This window comes from Nelusetta ayraudi, unplaced genomic scaffold, assembly GCF_046127955.1.
Source record: "Nelusetta ayraudi isolate G7.1 ecotype Tasmania unplaced genomic scaffold, CSIRO-AGI_Nayr_v1 ptg000052l, whole genome shotgun sequence".
In the NCBI taxonomy this organism is placed as follows: Eukaryota; Metazoa; Chordata; class Actinopteri; order Tetraodontiformes; family Monacanthidae; genus Nelusetta; species Nelusetta ayraudi.
The window spans coordinates 7,816,357-7,838,864 of record NW_027466102.1 but is presented as its reverse complement, the minus strand read 5'-3'; the positions used below and the strand labels follow the sequence as shown (position 1 = coordinate 7,838,864).

The window sequence follows — 22,508 nt, the reverse complement described above, 5'->3', positions numbered from 1 at the left end:
AATAACAAAAATTTCTCAAAATGACATGGACAAAGCACCAAACCACTTGGCAACTTCTCGCAACAAAATGGAATTTCTCATTAATTTCAGTCATTGCAAATGAATAATTATAGGTAGCCTACACTTATCAAAATTAGCCTACATTTAGCACACTTAGAAGAATGCCTTTGTTTAGCCCACATTCGGGAAATGTGCATGGTTAGAGCAGAAAATAAATATACAAATTGTTTGCGGAACTAAATAAGTGTTTTTTTTTTTATATATATATATATGTTTAATTTAAATTAAGTCTTGTCTTTCTTTGAGGTGACAGCTTTCAGAAGCAGGCAGCATTTTATAATTTGTATATGTTAGGTATTATTGTATGCTGGCACTGCTAGACAGGTCTGTTCGCTAGATGGAACAGTAGGGGGCTGTAGACCTCCTGTTATTGAGTTGAACTCAGACTGCGGATCCATTCAGTTCAGATGTAAAACTGAAGCAAGGCAGTGATTTCGATTGAAAGTAAGTCCAGGGAAATAGGCTGCAATGCATTCCTCTTGTCTTCTGTTGTCCTTTTCTATTTTTTAATTTTAATACACTTTTTGATCTCTTGATCACCATGTATTTTGCTATACAAATTTTCCTTACTCGAATTAGAGCTTCACTTTTAAAGTGGTCATAACTACCCACACATGAGTCTCTCTCTTTCTCTGTCCCTCTCTTTTCTATTTTAACAAATTAAATCCTCAGAAGCCTATATAATTAGATGGCATGCTTCTGTCTACAATGCCCCAAGGGTTTGTTTGAATTGTTAATTGATGACTAAATCTTTCCTGACAGTACAAACAGAATTTATTCAAATAAAGGGACTTTTTTTCCCCCCTGGAAGGTTACCATGTAATAAATGGTATAAGAACAATTGTGTTTGCACAATATACTTACTAGATGATTAACATTTTACACAGCATTGGTATCCAGCTGTTCAAGTGTTTTAGGATGGTTATTAAAACTGTCAATAAGCACAACCTCACCTCGAATACTTTTCATCAGCTGCCTCTACCCACAGTGTGCAAAGACTTGAGATCCATGTAACATTTGAACACATCATTCAACGTATACAACTTAAACTAAACAAAAATGCACGCAATTCTGTATTTCCATGACATGCATGCACACCCATTCTGGTCTCTGCCGCCCTCTTTGTGGAGCTGTGTCTGACAATCTAGATGATCCTCACTGAGGCAAAGGATGATGGCTGACAGAACAGCCAAGCAAGGGTTGGCTGACCTGAGAGAAGAGGGGAAGCGTGTGGAGGGGGAAATTAGAGAGCTGGGATTGTGTCTTCGCACATTTGTGTGTGTGAGGTCAAGGGTGGTGGTGCTCTGGTGACGTGTCAGGAGGGATGCACTGCTCGCCTCCCCAGTGATAATTTATTCCATTTCAGACAAGCACTGACACCCTGAATCAGCCGTCATTCAAATCACATGGGCTGACCTGAGTGAGGGGAGGGCGAGTGAGGGGAGGGGGCTGGGGTGAACACAAAGGAGGAGAACGCAGAGAGGAGAGCACAGGGAGAGAATGCGTGGAAGTTAAATGCAATTAGATTAGATACACCCACACATGCACACTCACACTCACACACACACACACACACACACATATATGTATATATATATGTATATATATATATCGTATTTGAGGTTGAATGCCTGCTTTCTCAAAGAAGGTGGATGAGGTATCCTGGTTTGTGTGCACAGCTCACCGTAGTTCACTGGCAAACTCGGGAGAGGGAGGTTGAGTGAAAGAGTGCTGCAATCTAAAATGTAATCACTTGATGCCGCTGTTATTTCTCAAAGTCTTCAAATATTACACACTCAACCTTTATTAGTGCGATTAAAAAAAACAACAAAAAAAACATAAGCCTAAGGGAAATAATACAAATGGTGCCATTTCTCAGCATACATATATGTGTGTGTGTATATATATGTGTGTGTGTGTGTATGTATGCATATATCTATATCTATATATATATATATATATATATATATATATATGTATATATATATATGTATATATATATATATATATATATATGTATATATATATATATATATATATATATATATATATATACATATATATATATATATACATATATATGTATGTGTGTGTGTGTGTGTGTGTGTGTGTGTGTGTGTGTATATATATATATATATATAAAATAACTGAATAATAACTAAATTAAATCTCTACCGAGAATGACACAATGAAATGTTTTCTTTTCTTTTTTAAGTCACCCCCTTCCGATTTATTTTGAAAGTCTAACCGGAAACAATATACACACGCTGTGTGTCTTCTTGACAAGTGGCCAGACGTGCGTACGCTTCTTGCTTTCGTCATCAGCGCACCCCGCACATCTCGCAAGGCTCCTTGAGCGGCTCGGCAAGCTGATATGCGGGGGACGCGGGCAACAGAACACACTGCAAGGCATAAAGCCGACGGATTTCCATGCATTCCTCCCACGTGTGACTACAATCAACGCTGACGTTCGAGCCACAGGGGTAAAAAAAAAAAAAAAAAAAGTTAGCTGGTGCGAGTTGTGGACTCTTGACAAAGTGAGGACAGATGCTTTTTTTGACGACATTGATTTTTTTTTTTTAAATATATCTTTTTTCATTATTTACTTATTTCGGCAAATGAAGGAATTATACTTCTGCACTGGGATTCAGGTCAAGGATTTATTTAGGCATTATTTATTTATCGAGAATAAATAAACTGTTTTTGTTGGAGAAAAGAAAGAAAGAAAGAAAGAAAGAAAGAAAGAAAGACCCAGACTGGAAAATCTGAAAGTCAAGGATGGCTCGAAGGGTACGTCAAATTCAACTTACATTACTGATTTTTCGCAATTGTGTGTATTTATAATTCAAAACCTAGAATGCTTCATAATACCTTGCATCATCCTAATTTATTAACCACCATTACCACCATAACACCCGTCATGATGTCGGTATGGAATATTTACCGTGACTGTAATTATCAGATGTTAAAGTAGTAAGGATGTTTGATCACGTTTATGATCATGATTTTTTTTATTATTATTATTATTAATAATAATAATAATAATAATAATAATAATAATAATAATAATAATAATAATTTTGCTTTGGTGTTTTTGTTTTTGTTTGTTTTTTTACATCTCAGTACGATGAACTGACTCATTACGGTGCGATGGACAGAGTCGGAGTTCCGTCCTCCATGTACGGCGACCCGCACGGCCCGAGACCCCTGGCCCAGGGCCACCACCTGAACCAGGGGCCACCCTCGCACCTGACTCAGCTGTACGGTGCTCACCCGCCGCCCGGCGGCATCCCGGAGAGCGGAGTCAACGACGCACTGAGGAGGGACAAGGATGAAATCTATGGGTGTGTGTGTGTGTGTGTGTGTGTGTGTGTGTGTGTGTGTGTGTGTGTGTGTGTGTTTCTAGTATAAAAATTAAAAAACATATATTTGCAAATAATTAAGGGAACATTTCCTCCCTCAACCCGTTTTCCCCCAGACAGAAATTCCTTTATTTTATTTTTTATTTTTAGTTAACCTTTCTTTAACCAGGAAAGGGTCCCATTGAGTTACAAATAAATCTTCTTCCAGGGAGTCCTGGCCAAGACAGACGGCAAGGAGTTAACACGAAACACAAAGACAAGGCCACAAACTTGCACCACAGATGACGTACTACACACACCAAAGCGCACTGATAATTAGCTAAGGCATTAGAAGCTAACACAGACTGCTAAAAATAAACAACTAAAAAGACACAAGAGTAAAAAAAAAAAAACAGTTGCATTTTTCACTCAAGGTTGACTTTGACTTTTTTTTTTTTTGTAACTGAATTACAAAAGATTTAGGCGTCAAGATGACTTGTGCTCGCCTCTTGCAGGCACCCGCTGTTCCCTCTCCTGGCCCTGGTGTTCGAGAAGTGTGAACTGGCAACGTGCACGCCCAGGGCGCCCGGTGTCGCTGGAGGTGACGTCTGTTCGTCGGACTCGTTCGGTGAAGACATAACGGTGTATGCCAAGCAGGTATTGCGCTAGTTTTGACTGCACAGAAGAAGACCTTAAAAAAAAAACAAAAAAAAAACAACAAACAAAACAAAAACAAATATTCCTCAAAGAGGATTGAAAAGTCACATCTGACATTCTCTCAAATCAGATTCGATCGGAGAACCCTTTATTCTCATCAAATCCAGAGCTGGATAACTTGGTAAATAAACGTTTTCTACCGTCGTTCTGAGTTCGGTTTGCACCTGGATGTGTCTCTTATTTGTGCGCATGTTTTCTAGATGTTCCAAGCGATTCAGGTTCTGCGGTTCCACCTCTTGGAGTTAGAGAAGGTATGTATTGTCTTCTCTTCGCTTGCATATAAACCTCGAAGATGGATGCAGTGATGACGGACGGGTGTAACTGAATTCAGTGGATTCCCGCAGGTCCATGAGTTGTGTGACAACTTCTGCCACCGCTACATCAGCTGCTTAAAGGGCAAGATGCCCATCGACCTGGTCATAGAGGAGCGGGACGTTTGCAAGTCGGATTTCGACGACCTGTCAGGGTCTCCTACGGACATCGGAATCCACGTGAGTTACTATTTAGATGTTTTTTTTTTAAAAAAAAAAAAACTATTTATCTATTTATTTATTTAGAGTTCTCCTGCAGGGCTTGAGAGGCATGTGATTACATGATCTGCTTTCCTGATACTTGAGCAACATTATATTAAACATAAGTTCAAACTGAACAAATAAGCTGAAATGCAGAATTCATAACTTATATTTCATTCAACGTTTTTAGTTAAATACTTATCTTACTTATATCATACTTGTATGATACAAGTATGATACACATACTTGCATGTGCATCATACAAGTATGTGAGGAATGTATGCGTATCATACAATTCTAGAATTGATATTAACACATCAGAATGTGGTGGTGTGGTTTATATGGCGCCATATATTCCTATAACAACATCAAAAAACTTCTGAATGAGTGGGCCTACAACTATTATTATTATTATTATTATTATTATTATTATTATTATTATTATTATTATTATTATTATTATTATTATTCATGGCGGTCTCCAAACGGGTGCCTACGTCTGTCAATGACAAAAAACTTTCTTCTTATTATTTATTCTTTTATTATTATAAAACGTCTTGTAATACGTCCGTGGTGGGTGCACGCTCTGCCCAGCCCCGACGCATTCATTACCCCTCCGCTCTCGCTATGACGTATTAACCATTCGCGCGTGCACTCGGGAATTATAGGGACAACTCCCCACCGTCACGTCTACGCAAATGAGAAAAAGACGTTTTTGCCGCATTTCGATGAAACATCGCAAATCTTTCGTAACAAAGTACATAGTTTTGATTAAAAGCGAATTAACACTATAAACTCTTAATTGTTGACCATTTGGCAACGCCACGCTGAGTCTGCCGTGACTGAAGGGGGCAAGTTAATACGAAACATATCGAGGAGATTTAGAGTTAGGGTGCTGTTCAGCATGTAATGTTGGAAGGAAGACAAAATTATATGAGCAAAAATCTAGCCGACAGTACTGCGTCATGTGACAAAAAGGCTAAAAGTGCATAAAAATGTGTGTTTTGCTTTTGCTATGGTTTGAAAATGGGTGTAGTAGTTTAAATCAGTGTGAAACAGTTGAAACTCATTTGAATGAACATGGCAGAATGTCCTTGTTCCAAAATATATCATTGTTTCTTTAACCTAAAAAAAAAAAAACCCAAACAATTTAATTTACTTTTACTTTGAATATAGTCGTCATGATGGGTTATACAGATTCTTTCTCCACCATATGGTATGTATAAATAAATAAATGAATAAATAGAGTAGTCAAGTGTGATTCTGATAAACAAAGACAATCTAATCAGTCTGGACACGGCAGTAAGGCAATGAAAGCCTTCTTTCAGTAGACTTTCATTGCCTTACTGCCGTGTCCAGTAGACGGTAGACTTTCATAAAGTAAACAAACACACCTTAGTGAATTTTTTTTTCCATTTACATCTGTAACATCTACGCTTTCGCACTGATATGGGTGAATTTTCCTTCCGGATCGAGGCTGTTCGCTCATTTTCTGCTCCCTTCTTGCTGATGAATAAGAGCACATTTTGCTAAACAAACAAGAAAACACATGGCCAAACTCTGAATAGCCGCTCGTGCTGAGAAGATGCAATTAGCGCGAGGCCTCGTTGAGAGGCCTCGTTCACACCGTCTCTTTGTCCCCTCGCTTCTCCTCGTCATCTGCTGAGCTCTTCATTCGATCGCCATCCGGCAAACAGCTGACGCAGAGTGTCTGAAGAGGGAGATCTGCTGTTTGGGATGGGCTTACGGCCGTCTGAGTGGACGGGCTGTTTTTTTTTTTTTACCCCAATAAATACACGGGTTCTCCCTCACGTTGCTCACAGAAGCAGCCGAGACACTGGACCGCATGCTGGAGGGTCACTGAACTGCCTTCTGAACTCTCTCGGCGAGACTCAAACACCTTCCTATCAGACAAAATGGTAGAATTTTGTTACTTAACGGAACTTTTGGTGGCTCACAACGGCTCCGCTGCGTCTGTGTGATTGAAAAATGCAAAATGGATCTCGCAAGGTAACGTACCGGATATTCTCTTTCCACTCATTTGTCTTTTTCTCTGCTTCCATGTCTCCTTGTCCCCTGCCGTGTGGTCTTTGCCCCGACCTCTCAGAATCCAGCGTCCTGGAGAGACATTGACGACTCTCCTTCCACTCTCTCTGTGGGCACCCCGGGACCATCTAGTGTGCGACACGTCTCCCACACTGGGGACAGCGCCAGCAAGCTGGGTAAGACATCATCCCGAGCCTTCTTGCCATTGCTGTGAGCTCTTTTTTTTAAGGGTGCAGCCAACAATGCGTGGTAACATGGGGACCTCTTCAATGATTCTGCTGAATGAAAGAGTAGTCTAGGAACAGTGGTGAAAATGTGACGTTTCCACAGTACGTTCCTAAGTTTTAGGGCCAGATGTTGGATTCCATGCCGTCACGTTTCTCCTTGAGGATTCATTACTCACTAACTCGAAAAATATTGAATTGTTTAGTAGGTTTTTGACAGCAACAAACATGTTGCAAAAGTTCTTTTTGAAATCCCTGAATCTTAGGGTAAGATAGAATTGCCTGCTAGCTTGACTAATCAAGCTTGTTGTCTTTCTTTTCCAACTGCATCGCCAAAGGATGTTTTAAATATGAGCAGGAGGAGACAAGGACAGCAATTATCTTCATCCTAGCATGATCGTCACATTACGTGGCAGACATGCGCACCAAGCTCTTACATGACATGATGCAAATTTAATTGGGTCATCATTTAGTCCACCTACCTCCGGTCCACGAGACTGCACCTACTGCTAGTCATGACCAGGTGTGAAAGAAGATGAAATGTGAAAAAGAAAAAGGAAAAAAAAGGATAGAATGTGTTTGTTTTACGCATGTTGTGGGATATCATGAGCCACGATGCCTTTTAAAATCTACAGTCATCTGGGAGCACTTCTGTGGTTGTCGTGTGGCGTCTGCCGTTGCTTCCTCATTGCAGATGATACCTCCAGTGTGTCACTAGTGGTCTGTCTCATGGCTGCCAGCACCCCTGTTAACGCTGAGTTTGAGGTTGTACAGCGGTAATCAATGTGGCATGCAGAGAATTCATTTGTTCAACCCCCAGGTTGGCAGCCAAAGGGATCGAGCTCCACCAAAGAATGTTACCAGGGAGAGGCGTCAGGGGGCGGGAGTTGTGTTTTGTGTGTATTTTTTTTTTTATTCTATTTTTATTTTTTTTTTAGTCTCATTCAGAGCCACAAGTTTGAAAGAAGAATTGTAGCAAAGTGGGCTGGCAGGGGACTTTCTCTTTTTTCAATGACTCAGCACAGAGCAGATTCCCTATTTTGTCCCCAAAAAATAGGGAATCTGACTGAAGGCAGGGGCAGCAAATTGTCACCGATGATGGAGCAGGACTTCACTGAGCACATTAGACAAGCCACCATTGATTAGCATAATCACCTTGAACTAAACAAGATGAGCAGAGCATCATTCTCATAGCACATCACAGTTATATGATGTAGTATGAGATTTCGTCATGGCTATGGTTAGTTATAGCTATGTTATGGCTTTATGCAGCCATAACAGCCTTCCAGTCTATATAATGAAAACACTTTTATGCATCTTTATAAGTATACAGTATATATACACACGATTCTTGGGGTCACGATTCGATTATAAATAGATTTTTTTTCGATTCAAAATAGATTTTATTTTGATTCAAAAACATTTTTTTTTTTACAATTCAAAACTATTCTTTATTTATTCAATACGTAGGATTTCAGCAGGATCTGCCCCAGTCTGCTGACATGAGAGTATAGCAGTAGATTTTTGTGAAACACTTTTATAATTGTAAAGGACAATGTTTTATCAACTGATTGTAACAATGTAAACACACAAACGTAAATCCAAGACAACAATATATTGTCTGATTTATTCATGCATACACGAATTTTAACTAGACCAAAACATTTTAACATCTGACTGAATCTGACACTCAGTAACCAGAACAATAAATTACAGTAATAGAACTTCTGTCACTGTAACATCAATAGAATGCAATTGTTAAGCTTAGGCTAGCTGCTCAAAACTTTGTATTTCTTTTTCACCCCAACCGGTCTAAGGAGGTGGTCGCCCTCCAGAGTCTGGGTCTAGTTGAGGTTTCTTCCGACCAGGGAGATCTTCCTGGCCCCCTGGTCGCATCACCCTCACTCTGGAGCGATCCATTGGTTTTTTCTTTGATCGCGCAAAGCGTTTCAACGTCTTTGGTTGTGATTTCGTTCTTTACAGATAAAAGCTGATTGATATACATCTTAGGGTGCTGCTTTTTTATACGACTGTCTTCTGAGCCTTGGGCCACCCCTGGGGCTAGGGAGCGCTCCCCTCACCTACCCCCTCCAGGGTCGCGTGCGTGTGGATGGTGGATACTGGCAGCTGGCGTAGAGGGAGGAGGTGGTGTGTGCTTGTCTGTGTGCGCACGGGGAAGCGGGGGTTGGGGGTTGAAAGTGGGGGCGGCGCGGGGGTCTCACACCCCGGTTAGATTGGCCGAGTTTCTGGAACACAGTCAGAAGCGATTAGCGCGGCAGAAGACAAGCCCTGCGGCTCTCCCGGAGCAGAGGCAAGAAGAAAGCGGGGCGAGGACAGAAGATGGAACATGATAGAGATGGTCTCCACAGGGATGGAGACAATGGTGGTCCTTGTTTAGACATTATTGGATACTCTCTGTGGCTCTTACCTTTCTTTGTTTGGTGGCCACGCACTTAGCTTAACTGCTCTACGCTGAACCTTTGACTGGAACTCGAGCACGATGAGAGGCCGAGGACACGACGACTCCAAACTACCCCTCAACTCCCCCGCCCCGTAGTCCCGTGACCCTGGAGCTGCTGCTTCTTTTTAGCGTCACTATTCATTGACTGGGATATTTATGCATAAATATGGCTCGCATAGGCACGTTTGATTGATGCGTCTCTAAAAACAAAGAGACACGCCAGTGCGAATCTTAAGAAAAGTCCGGTCTCTGCATGGCCTCCAGGGGGAAGTCTCTCAGATGCATTATTCACATGCCCTCCGGGCAGGGCTTTCAAGGCTTCCCTGCCTGGAGGGCAAGAAAAAATAACCACCACTGTTAGAAGTAAATCATCTTGGCTGATGCACAATTAATGGGAGGGATTGGTGGAGGGAAGGAGGGTGGGGTGGGGTGCCAGAGTACCCTTGTATTTGTGAGATGGATTCAAATTTGAACTCACAGCATCTTGCCACGCTCTTGCTCCAGCTGAAATCAAAGAGGGCGGCTGCGAATGACGGGATCTGGCATGGGACTTCTCTGCAGACGGCCTGTTACCAACTGTGGGGAGGGCACTGCGAGTCCGTCTATCTATCCACGACTTCCAACCAACCAACTCTTGTGTTGTTACCTCACGTCAAACATGTGACCCGGAGTCACACAGCGGGCGATAAATGGACCTTCAGGGGGGGATTTCATTTCCCTTTGTCGATCTGTATTGTCTCTGGACGATTTCGGGGAAGGGGAAAAAGGCAATTGGACTGCATGAATGCATTGGTACAAAGTTGATTCCTCTGGTCTGCGATTGCAGGAGACGGCAATGACAGTGGTCTGTCGTCACCATGCGCTGGGGAGGAGGACGATCAAGACAAGAAGAGGCAGAAGAAGAGAGGAATCTTCCCCAAAGTGGCCACAAACATCATGAGGGCCTGGCTCTTTCAGCACCTCACGGTAAGGGAGCGTAGGGGATTAGCGGTTGCGGGTTCGATCCTGGACCTGAGGCCTTTCTGTGTGGAGTTTGCATGTTCTCGCTGTGTCTGTGTGGGATCTCTCTGGGTTCCTCCCACAGTTTTCTTTTTTGTTTAGTTTTTTGAAGCTATCACATTGCATAGTAACTAGTCTAATTGTCAAACACAAGGATCAAACTCATTGCATTGTGTGTCATGGATTACTTCACTGAAATGTCCCCCAAAGGCACTTACCTGAAACCAGTTAAATTCTTAAAACTGTGGCACAAAATCACAACATTTATGCTTTTGGTCCAAACTGACCAGTAAGATTTATTTACTAAAAATGCCTAAATTAATACACACGGAAAACAAAATAATTCTTGAACCATTTATACCAATTATATAGTTAAGTTTGATTGTTTGACCGCTGTTTTGAATAATGCCTTCTATTGATCGTCAAGTTTTCTTCCTCTTCTTTAAAGCATCCTTACCCCTCAGAGGAACAGAAAAAGCAGTTAGCACAAGACACGGGCCTCACTATACTGCAAGTGAACAACTGGTGAGTCTTAATTTTTAGTTTTAAAACACAGTGATGATTCAAAACCAGATATGCTGAAAAAAAGAGGTGCTAAATGTAATGTGAAACAGCACTAAAAGACACGTTTTCACTTTGAATTAGACAGCAGTAGTGCACCTTATCCAGGAGTAAAGACAAGCTGAGGCTTTAGACAGACAAATGGAGATATCAAAGCATCCAACAGCACATTTTTGTGTCTTAGTCACATGTGTAAATGCAATTTCAGACAACGTGAGAGTGACATAACAGATGCTTATTATGTACCTTTGTCACCTTCTTCATTGAATTATTGTTACTTGTTTATATCTTTTCTTTTCCTTTCCCTTTCAGGTTCATCAACGCAAGGAGACGGATAGTGCAACCTATGATTGACCAGTCAAATAGAGCAGGTGAAGCTGCAGCTCTATACACGCTTTTAAATACAGCTGTATATATAACATACAGTATATATAACTGTAATGTGCTGCCATTTGTGAGCAAACCTTTGTAACTTCAACTGCAATATGGATGTACAGCATTGGTTGACTTGCATAGTTTTGAAGCAGGCAGATGATTAGTTGATTATTACTTTTTATATATATTTTTTTCTCCTATCCTCTTGCTCTCACCACAGTCAGTCAAAGTACAACATACAGTCCAGATGGCCAGCCAATCGGAGGCTTTGTTCTTGACGGTCAGCAGCACATGGGCCTTCGACCTGGAGGTGAGGATGCTGCCTTAATTTTGTCAAAATTACCAGTACAAATGTTTTGTTCCCCCTACAATGTCAATAATAACATTGCTACCAGTGTTGAGCCACTATTAACCGCAAGAACACCCCCACTGCCTTCACTCTTTCAAAGGCTTTACAGACCAGTGAATTGTACCATGTTTTGACTCTCCTCTCATACTTTTTGGACTCAGGGCAAATGGGTGGTATGAATATGAACATGAATATGGGCATGGACGGGCAGTGGCATTACATGTGAATTCCTATTCACCGAAGCAAGGCTGAAAATGTGGTGAGTGTCGTCCATATTGAGGTCCACATTCTGCAACACCCACTGAAATGTCTTTGCCGCTCTGATCTTTCATCCTCGGATTCACTGGATTTGGACAAAGCGGTGTCGGAAACCCCAGTCACAGCTCAATCTGACCCAATTAACTAACTAACCAACCAACTACCACATCCATTTCCATAGATACACATCCCAATGTAACAACATGTAATGTTTTTTTTTTTTTTTAAGATACTTCCAGATGGAGCCAACTGCAGAGCACCCCAATCTTGTGGCTGCTCTCACCGCTCTGCTAACAGCTATAAATGAAAGCTATTGGCAAATGCACACATTTACTCACTGAGCTCTGTGTTTAACGGTCCAGTGTGTAATATTTGGAGATTTTGAAGAAGAAACAGCGACACCAAGTAGTTACTGTACATTTTAGATTGCAGTGTCTTTCACGCTTTCTCCCCCTCCTGAGCTTGCCAGTGAGCTACGGTGGGCTGCACATCCGAACTTTGATACCTCCTCCACCTTCTGCTTCTTCGTTTTATTTGAGGACGCGAGCAGTCACCCTAATTACAAATTGCGCTGTCTGAAATGTCCACACCAGCTTCTTTAAAAATATGCCATTGCAAGATGGCAACTAACTATTTAAAAGCTGAGCTGGAATACAGACTGGGCTTGAACGGCTTTCTCCATCGATGCTCTGTTGAACCTCTTGAAGCAGAAGTTACCAGATTCAGTCGAGTTCCAAGCCCTTATCTATGCCCTTTTATCCATCCGCACAGATCTTCATGGTTGGCTCAGGGATCTTCATCCAACTGGCTGTGGAGCTCCACTACAGGCGTGTAGAGAACCATCATCAGAGCCCATCAACTGCGCAACAGAGGCTGCTTACACAATGGTGACTTCTCAGTGAAGGGGAACAGTTTGACACACCTTCCTACAATGGTTGAAATTATTTATTTTTGTATGCTACGGGGCCACATGAAAACAACTTTTTGTCTTCCTTTCCTCTGTTTTGAATGTAAGCCACCACGTCCCTCATTGTGCCCTACTGCTGACAAAAGAAACAAACATTTGCTGTTGCGTTAAAACAAAACAAATTGGTTATATTTTAATGCCAGGAGGACTTTTGTAAAGGATGATGGGGTGGCCTGCTGTACAGAATTTGTTTCTACCAATACTTGTGATCACTAGACAACACTGGGTGTGTGTTTTGGTCCAATTTCAATTTTTCTTTTCACTCTGCACTCTTTCTTATCATTTGTCTTTGTTCACTCTCTCTCTCTCTCTCTCTCTTAAAAAAAAAAGCTAGAAACTGGAAGTGAACATACTACTGTCTTGCTGACAGGCTGAGTTCTATTTTTTTTCTTGATAATGTGTTAAGATAATTTTAAAGCACAGAAAAAAAAATCCGATTGTAAAATAAATAAGAAGGCAAACAATAAAATGCAGCAGTGTTTCAATGCAATAAACCGAAATAAATTATTTAAACGATTGTTTAATTTGATTTTATATTGTTATTTATGTTTTAAACTAAATAGGGGGGTGACCTGAATTTTGCTCCCACTGCTTGAAAGAAACTAACGTTATGGTACTGCACATACAAAGAACCATAGCACAGCATTTTCCATGGGTAGTGTTGGGGAAGTTGACTTCCCACATGAACTACTTCAAAGATCAGTTCACAAAATTTTTCAGTTTGCTGTTGCAGTTGCCATTATTTTTTTCAGAATTACTGTTACTGTTTTACATCATTGAATATAATGACGAATAATTGAAATTGTGCTTAAATTAATTAATATGAAAACTTTATTTTGGTACCCCAGTGCTAATGCGTTTTGGCGAAAGCCTTTTAATGTTGAAAGTCAGATTAAACTAATATGATCTCATTTTGTTTCTCTAATTCCATTTCTATTTTTAACCATCATGTAGTGGTGACGTAATTGTTATTTTTAATGCAGGGAACACAGTTTGGAGTAACGATACCCGGGATTATCGTAGAGAAAGTGGTGCGGCATAAACCCATTTCCACGCTCACGTTCGCACTATGACATCATGTCATCTGCGTAACACTTGACACCTTTTGGTCAGAGCCTATGGGTAGATGCAGGGAATTTGCTACGTGTCTGCCAAATGCAATCAGTTGGTTAAGGTGAATGGTGCAAACAGCTGTAAGGACAGTTTCCTTTCTAGGTTGTTCAGTTGAACAAACTGAACAACACTGGGTGTTGTTCAGTTTGAACAAACTGAACAAACTGTGCTTTCAAAAACTGTTCTGCTTTGAAAGCAAAATGATGATAGACTTAATACACTTGCACTGAAACACTTGCTTATTTTGGTGTCATGACACAAAAATTGCGTTAAATTGATTGTCTGTTTCTGCTACTATGACTCTAACTGCGATTTGGTGCCGTTAAGATGATTCAAATGAAGAGTAGGCTTGATATATCACATCTAGTTCTTTAGTTGGGATATTACTTTTTACTGTCAGGCAGCTTCTGCTGTCCCTGCAGCTCTGTCCATCTGGCTTTCCAGAGGTGATTTGATCAGATTGGGAGGACAGAGATGAGGATTGACTCAGGCACGCTGGACACTGAACTTGCAGCACTGGCCTCTCCTGTGGAATCAAAGTGACACATGTCATCCAAAGTTTTTCACCTGGCATTTCCGTTGACCGTCCAGCTTGTGCGACACATATCCACGATTAAGCTGGCAGATCTCTGTAGCCCATCACCCCTTCGCCAATAGTCACAATCACTGCCTTGCTCTTGTTTTTTCTCCAATCCATGCATATTTAGAGTTCAAAGTTAAACTGAATACCGGTGCATTCTGTTATCAAGCCGTGCTGATCCTTTACATTGTATGATTGCTAAATAAGCAAGCAAAAACAAAGAAGCAAAATTAAATCTCTATGTGTGGGGCCTTTGCTGTGCCCATGGAGGCCACACAGGACAAAGGCAGGGCAACCATCACCATCAATCTTGCTCAGGGAACATCATGGACCCAAATCTGCATGACCAGGGCGGTGACAAATGCCACTGCTGAACTGGGGCATAATGTCACATCCATCACAGCCAGTCTCGTTCAGCCCAGTCAGAAGAGATGAGATTTGCCATGGCTGGGAATTAACAGGAAGGGAGGAGAACATTTTGAGAGTGAGTGAGCCAAACAGTAGACACGGAAGAAATCGAAAAACCAGCAGAAAGGTGACTATGCCATTCTTAGTCACGCACCTGCCAACCAGCAGACATGTAGCCTCATCACTGAGTTGATTCATTATTTAAACTCAATGATTTGATTGAGTACCATAGGGTGTCTTCCATCTCAAAAACACAGGAAACATAAATCAAAATGATCTGAAACACAACAAAAAATTCTTAGAATTATCATCACACACACACACACACACACACACACACACACACACACACACACACACACACACACACACACACACACACACACACACACACACACACACACACACACACACACACACACACACACACGTCTAAAATCTAATACAGTATATGCATCATCCTGATGTATAAGGATATGTATATAAAAATAAATTACGTTTATGTTTTTGTTGGATGGCTAACCAGACACTAGTGGTATTATAAAACACATTAATACTTTGGCATTGGGGACATAATGGTGGCATCTTCATTCCAGCACCTTCGACATGACCTGTTTCAAATGCACAGTCCTCTGCTCGATGCAAGATCTCTGTGACATTGACAAGTTTATCTTGTGACAAATCGAAGTAATGTGCAGCCATCATCACACATACACTCAGCAGAAGGGTAAGTGTTGCATGTTCTGAGCACAAGCGGACAGAAGGCTGAGCCAGAGGATGAGGATGAGGTTGAGAGGCGGCCTGACAGCAACTCCGATAACGACTCCCTTCTGAATGATTGGATCAGGCAGCTCAGCCCCTCAGCCAAGTGCCAAGACACAGCCACTCCTGTGTGTTACGCCGATTAGCTGCACACACATGATGAGGGATGGAGGAGTTTGTCATCATTTGTATCATTCCACACAGATGAAGCCACAGCCGTGATGGATCCAAGGCTTGTCATATCCTACGGCGCTATATGGAGAGACGAATGAGCTTTTTTCCTCCTGCGTTGTAAACAGAAAATACTGCCGTCAGCAAACCTAATGCGCTTAAGTGTTTCATTCATTAAACGCACTGCTATCTGGGGACAAACTACGCACCGACTGAATGTGAGCCCTCACACCAGCCAGCCAAACCAACCAAACAACCAATCAACCAAGCGACAAACCAACCAACCAACCCTGTCAGAATCAAGAATATTAAGTCAAAGAATTCTGGACTGTACGTCAGTACAAAAATGTAAACACTTAAAAACCCATTTCTCCACCATTCATGGTTTACTATGCTAAGATGAAAAAGCTGTTAACCAAAAAGGAAAAACTGCATGTATTGCCTTTAGTGAACATCTTTGGCGTATGGTTAGTCACTCACTGAAAGGGACACTTATGGATTTCAGACAAGTCAAGTCAGTCAAGTAAATGGACAAAACAGAAACAAAAATGGTTACAGACTTGTAGACTTCTAATAAAAGGTTGAGGACCTTTTTAGTCTGAAATAAAAAGGAAAACGATAAGAAAACTCAACCTTGAAATAAAAAACTTGAACGAGAGGCGATGGTCACGCTTTCAATGCACACTGTATTCTGACTGTAACATAAATGTAATAATTATTCTCCTTTTCTCTCCCAGCTCTACGAACATGACATCTTAAAAAATGAAGGTCAATTGAATTATATCCGTTTGTTTCATGTATGCACCTTTCAGCCTACAAAGAGATGACACTAGACACTGAAATAGTGAGTTTTTATCTGTATTCCTACCTTAGTGCCACAATTGGTTGGACGTTGAAACACTGGCATCAATGATGCCAATGATTAGCTCAAAGAACTAGCAAGGAACTAGCTATGCTAGCCATGGAGCGATCAGGCGTCGACTACTAAACCTGGTCGGAAAGCCCCACCCACAGCCATCTGATTGCCTTTGCTTTTAGCATCTGGTAAAAGCAAAGGCAAAACGTTTTGTCATTGTTTTTCTACTTATCTTTCACAATGAAAAAGGGCAAAAAAAAGGCAAAGACACCATGTTCCTTTATGATTGTTTTTAGTCAGTATTTATTTATTTTTTAATTTTGGCACTCCTGTGATTCCATAGTAGCGGTCCTGGCGCTGGGTTTGGAGGAGAACAGATCTGTTCTGTTTTGGTTGCCAAGAGGTACATTTTTTACTTTGGTTTCGGGTCGTTTGACGTTGTGCTAGAAGAACACATGAATTAATTTTCGCCTAGAGGCAGCTGAGAGCCAGATGTTCACGCTGAGATGACCAGAGATACTGGTGTGGAAGTCCTTGTTAATTTTAAGAGAAGCGGAGCAAGTTTGTTCGTCCGAGGAGGGAAGCGACGAAAGCCCCTCTTCCCACAACCATTTTTTGTGTGATACGGAGAGAAACGAGGGAGGTCCCCTGGCGGCACCTAAGTGGAGAAAAAGGGAGGGAAAACATTAGGAATAATTGACGAGGCCAGGCGTAAAGTCTATGACAAAAGGAAGGAGGAAAAAAAAAAAATCAAACGAGGACCGCCAAATGGTCCAACAACTGCCTCAGGCTCCCCCTCATGGACAAACACAGAAGCACTTCTGGCGTCATACGAAGTCGCATGCAGAATTGCATGATGCAAGAAACCACACACAATAGCAGAGGAACTTAATACTGCCTTCAGCTTCAGATATGGTTTCAATTATGTTTGATGAGAAGAAGCACAGTGAAACTGAAGGCGGTCTCCTCTCTCCAATGATGCGGTTGCATGATGCATATGTCATTTCAGATGATCTTGAAAGACAACTAATAGAAAAAAAAAAAAAAAGTAAGACAGATGTTCGCCCTCCAATTGGATGAGGCTACTGACGGCAGTAAAGACTGCTTGTGTATTGCCCACGTTGAGCCCTGCGCTAAACGAAGCCATGACAGATGTCGTTGATGTGCTCAATTTCATCAAAACGAGACCCCTGAAGGAGAAAATGTATAAAACTGCGAGATAAATTTGGCGATAATCAATTTTCTGATGAAACTGGCCTACCTCAACGATATATTTGGCAAGCTGAATGAATTAAATCTCCAGCTTCAAGGCAGAGGCAAGCAACTCCCCCACCTGACAGGCAAGATCGGCGCTTTCACCCGTGAGCTCGACATGTGGGGCAGGCGACTTCAGGGAAACACCGACTGCAGTGAGAGTCGGGCTGAATTTTCTGAAACAAGTGATTCCGGAGCCATCACAGTAATTCCATGTCTTCAGGAGCACATGTCTTCCATGAAAGGATTATTTCCAAAGTACTTCCCCAACGACAGTGCACAGTGGGTGAGGGATGCATTTAACACAGAAGCACCTGCAGATTTCAGCTCTGCAGAAGAGGAACAGTTCATCGAGGTGACATCAGAAATCACCTTGGAATCACCGGTGGCGGTTTATAGCTCAGGCACTGGTGGAATTCTGGCTTGGTGTGGAAGGGAGCATGCACTCATTGAGCTGAGAGGGCTGTGGGAATTCTGCCTTCTTTTGCCACATCCCATCTCTTCGAGATCGGCTTTGGTCAGCTGTTGCCACACTGGAAGCCAAGTAAAGCGCTAAGCTCAACATTGAGCCTGACCTGCGAGTGGCAGCATCAATCCTGCAGCCCCGCTTTGAGATGTTGCGCAAAGCAGAACAGGCTCGCTGCAGCCACTAATACAGTAACTCTCGCAAACTGTCTCATTACTCTTGCCAAGTGCCTGCATTTGTTCTTTTTTCTACATATTTAACTCAACTGTTTTTGTATTTGTGATGAGAATGAATAGTTATTCGCACAACAGAATCACTTCGTTAAAGATAAAAAAAAAAGGGTTCATTTTGTTCATTGGATGCCACTAAAGTGGTTCTTGTTTAAAAAGTAATGTTCAGTATTTTGATGTCAGAAAGAGTGGTTTGCTAAAGTTGTTTATTTGCACAGCAGAAATTAGTTCGTAAATGTATAGAAAAGTGAAATGAATGTCCTTTCAATGTGTTTGTGGTCAGGTAGAGTTCAGTTCAGTTCATAAATGTGTATGTGTGTGTGTAGTCCTGTTCGGTTCAGTTCATGAGGGTGAATATAGGTGTGTGTGTGTGTGTGTGTGTGTGTGTGTGTGTAGTCTTGTTCACTTCAGTTCATGAGGGTGAATATAGGTGTGTGTGTGTGTGTAGTCAGAGAGGGAGAGTTGTGAGGGAGCGAGAGAGCATGTGACTTCAGCAGGCAGGTGGAGAAGCCTGGAGAATGAGAAGGTGAAGGGACTTAGCTGAGGGAGAGTGGCCTTTGACCCGGTCCGGTCCAGGGTGTTCACTCTTCTTCCTTCTTAAAGACGCTGGTTGTCTGGTCCACCTCCAGTTCACTCCGGTCATTTTCTCTTAATCCACATCCGGGTTTGTTATCCTTCTTCTCCTGATCTCGCTTCTCACTTTCCTTTGGTTCTGCTTCAGCTCCTTTGTTCTTCTTTGTTTGAAGTTCCCTCTCTTTTTGTCAGCACAGGTGTCTCTGATTTATAACTTCCTTCCTCCTCCTCCTTGTGTGATGTCACTTCCCATTTACACCACTTCCTGTATCCTACCTTGTTACGACGGGTTCCGATACCTCCTGATGGTGGTGTATGCACACACTGGTTGCCCGGAGGCAAAAGCAGAAGACTAATAATTAACTAATAAAGTTTCTCACCAATTAGTACATCCACACACGATTTCACCAGAAGATCAGACAATGGCAATCTAAAAAAAAAAGACCTCCAAGAAGTAGAGAAGGCGTTAGGCCTGTTTATCACCCTCAATCACAGGGCAAGGTGAAAAGAATGAATTAAACGCTGCAGAGCTAATTTGGCAAGATTAGCGCTCACAGCGGCATGAAATGGACACAAGCTCTGCCAATAGCCCTGATGTCAGTGAGAAAGCTCAGTCAGCTCCCTGGACAGGACTCACCCCCTTTGAGCTCGAGCGGACTTGTTTCCTTTCCAGGACAAGGAGCAGAAAATCTATTGGCAAGTTCAGCACCGTTTCTGACGTGTAAGTCTTATTTTGATCAAAATAAAAGCCATCCTCTCAGTTTTCTCTGAGTGGGTCCTCCTGAAGGCCACCAAAAGGAAGTAGTCGGAACCTTAGTGGACCGGTCCATTCCAGGTTGGGGGAGCGGACCACACATGGTGTCCGCCTGAAAAGAAAATCTTTTTTCCTGGTGGTGTCTAACAGGACAGCTCCTTCCATGTTAGTTCCAACAAGGTCCAGTTTCACCTGTCTGTCCTGGATGGGAACGACGACGGTGGTTTCATTAACCTCTGCTTTGCTATTTTGTGGCTGTTGTCGTATTCCCTGCATTCACTCTCTGTGTAACTGCCTTACTGCAACAGCAGGTTCTTTAAAATGCCTTGATTTGATGTTTTCTATCAAGAAGTTGTGCATTTTGGGTAGGACTACATTATCTTAAAATTGATCGAATTAATTTGGGAAAAAAAAATTGAAAATGAAAAGTTTACAAACACGTTCACTCCTTTCCTCGGTGAAAAATTGGTTGAAATGATGTATGGCTTATTTATTTATCTATTAAAATAATACAAAAAAAAGACAAAAAAAAATGTTTGTACTCACTTATACAAACTTTTTTACATTATATTATAAAATAAAATAATATAATATAATATAATATAATATAATATAATATAATATAATATAATATAATATAATATAAATTACTTGTGATACTAGGGCTCTATCTGCTGGCAAAGACCAAAAATTACAGCCAGAAACACACCATCCAGGACTGCGGTCTCTCAACTAGGACACACCGTCAGAGACACGTCTTCACACTATTCATGTCATTTTTTTTTTTTTTTTTTTGAAATCTTGAAATTATATCAATTTTCTGTGTTTTGGCGTATCCTTAACTTTGATACTGTGTCTGTGGCCTGTTTCTGTTTTGGTTTAATTTCCTTAGTTTACGTAAGAAATTAAGGCGTATCAGACCACGTGTGTCTTAAGAAACACTAACTGAAGGGGATACTTTCAAATTCCCTTTAAAAAAAAAAAAAAAAAAAAGAAGAGGAAAAAAGAAGGCGAAACTGCCCACTCAGCCGCGACCCAATCAAAAGAGCTCAGCGACCCACTTTTGGGCCGCGACCCAGCAGTTGAGAAACGATGTGACTAGTTGTTCCCGCGTGACATCCAGCGGATGCCCAGAAGCTTGATGACCGCTTCGGGCTTCACCTACTCACAGGCGGGAATGTAAAGGGATTTTGCCGGCATCTTCCTGGTACGAAGTCCTCGAGTGCCCAGACCGGCTCGCGGTCACCTACAAGCCCGGAAGAGGAGCAGCGCGAGGGGATTCCGACGGTCTTTCCCGCTTTTACTGTCGAGCGGACGGTTAAAGAAGCCACAGAGAGACATGACAGGAACCTTCACGGGGTTCTCTCAGCGATGACTTCACGCAGAAGCCTGTGGGACACAAAATAACCAGCACCATGCGTTTGCATACACAGCTATGGGTGTGTTACTCTGGTCCGCCAAGACAGACTACACAGCTGCGGCATTCTTCTCTGCAGTGCTCAGCTAGTGCGCATGTGCGGAACATTTTCATTCGCAAATACTTTCCATGAAGACGAGATAGATAGATAGATAGATAGATAGATAGATACTTTTATAAATTCTTGTGGGGAAATTCAGACATTGGTCAAATTTTATTTAAGTTGCAATGCTAGTGTTTGAACTTATTAAAACGAGGGCCAGATGAGATAATATAAAAACACCCGGGGGGCCAGCAAAACAAACAAAGCTGAATAAAAAATGTGAATAAATACATGTTATTCAACTGTGTTAAATACTTGATTTTATGTTATGTCATGCCACAATAACATATCACAACTGATGCAACTGTGGCACAGTAAATGCAGATGGAACAAAGCAGTGAAGAAGGAATTTTTGTCTTACTATATATATATTCTAATTTTATGGCCTATATTTCCCTTTTTGGCTTTAGCAAACCATTAAACAACATCTACACAGCAGCTGTACCAAGTTGGCTGCTGCTGAAGTCAAGCATGTTAAAATGACTGAAGTCCCAACCTCTCCTGAGTTCTGAAAAATGATGCCCAGTTCAGCTATAGCTTCAGTAAGTTTGTTGAAACCGTCACTTTTTCCAAAAATCTTGCACTACGATAAACACAGTGAATTGACTCTATGGGTCCCTGGGTTCAGTTTAAGTTCTGTTTGCTCACAAGTATCACCCCATAACCTGCTAATCTTGTGCAGATTGGAAAGAGCTACCTTCTGGCTTTTCCTCTAAAAAAAAAAAAAAAAACCCTCTTATCTGCGGAACACAGATTGGTATTTGTCCCTAGTCAGACAGAAGCCAAGCGGCTTGTTGACCTGAACTTCACTGAAAGCGACCCCTTCATTCTCACTGACAAAGTAGTAAATGCTGTCTGGATTTGGCAGCTACTTAAATTTCTCTGTGCCCTCTTCCTCGGCTCAGCTAAGCCTGTTTAGCTAAAACATTATTAAAATGTGGAGGGGGGAAA

The 22,508-nt window shown here is 41.7% G+C and overlaps 1 protein-coding gene across 1 annotated transcript; it reads left to right on the top strand.

Annotated features, from left to right (window-relative positions):
- The first annotated feature begins 2,686 nt into the window (after positions 1 to 2,686).
- Positions 2,687 to 13,144, top strand: meis2b (Meis homeobox 2b). Its single transcript, XM_076037575.1, has 13 exons — positions 2,687 to 2,850; positions 3,184 to 3,404; positions 3,917 to 4,058; positions 4,189 to 4,239; positions 4,319 to 4,369; positions 4,463 to 4,609; positions 6,738 to 6,852; positions 10,188 to 10,327; positions 10,809 to 10,885; positions 11,234 to 11,292; positions 11,517 to 11,606; positions 11,807 to 11,904; positions 12,675 to 13,144. Exons 1-12 carry the CDS (start codon positions 2,839 to 2,841, stop codon positions 11,869 to 11,871), a joined length of 1,170 nt encoding a protein of 389 aa, XP_075893690.1. The 5' UTR covers positions 2,687 to 2,838; the 3' UTR covers positions 11,872 to 11,904; positions 12,675 to 13,144.
- Positions 13,145 to 22,508: the final 9,364 nt, after the last annotated feature.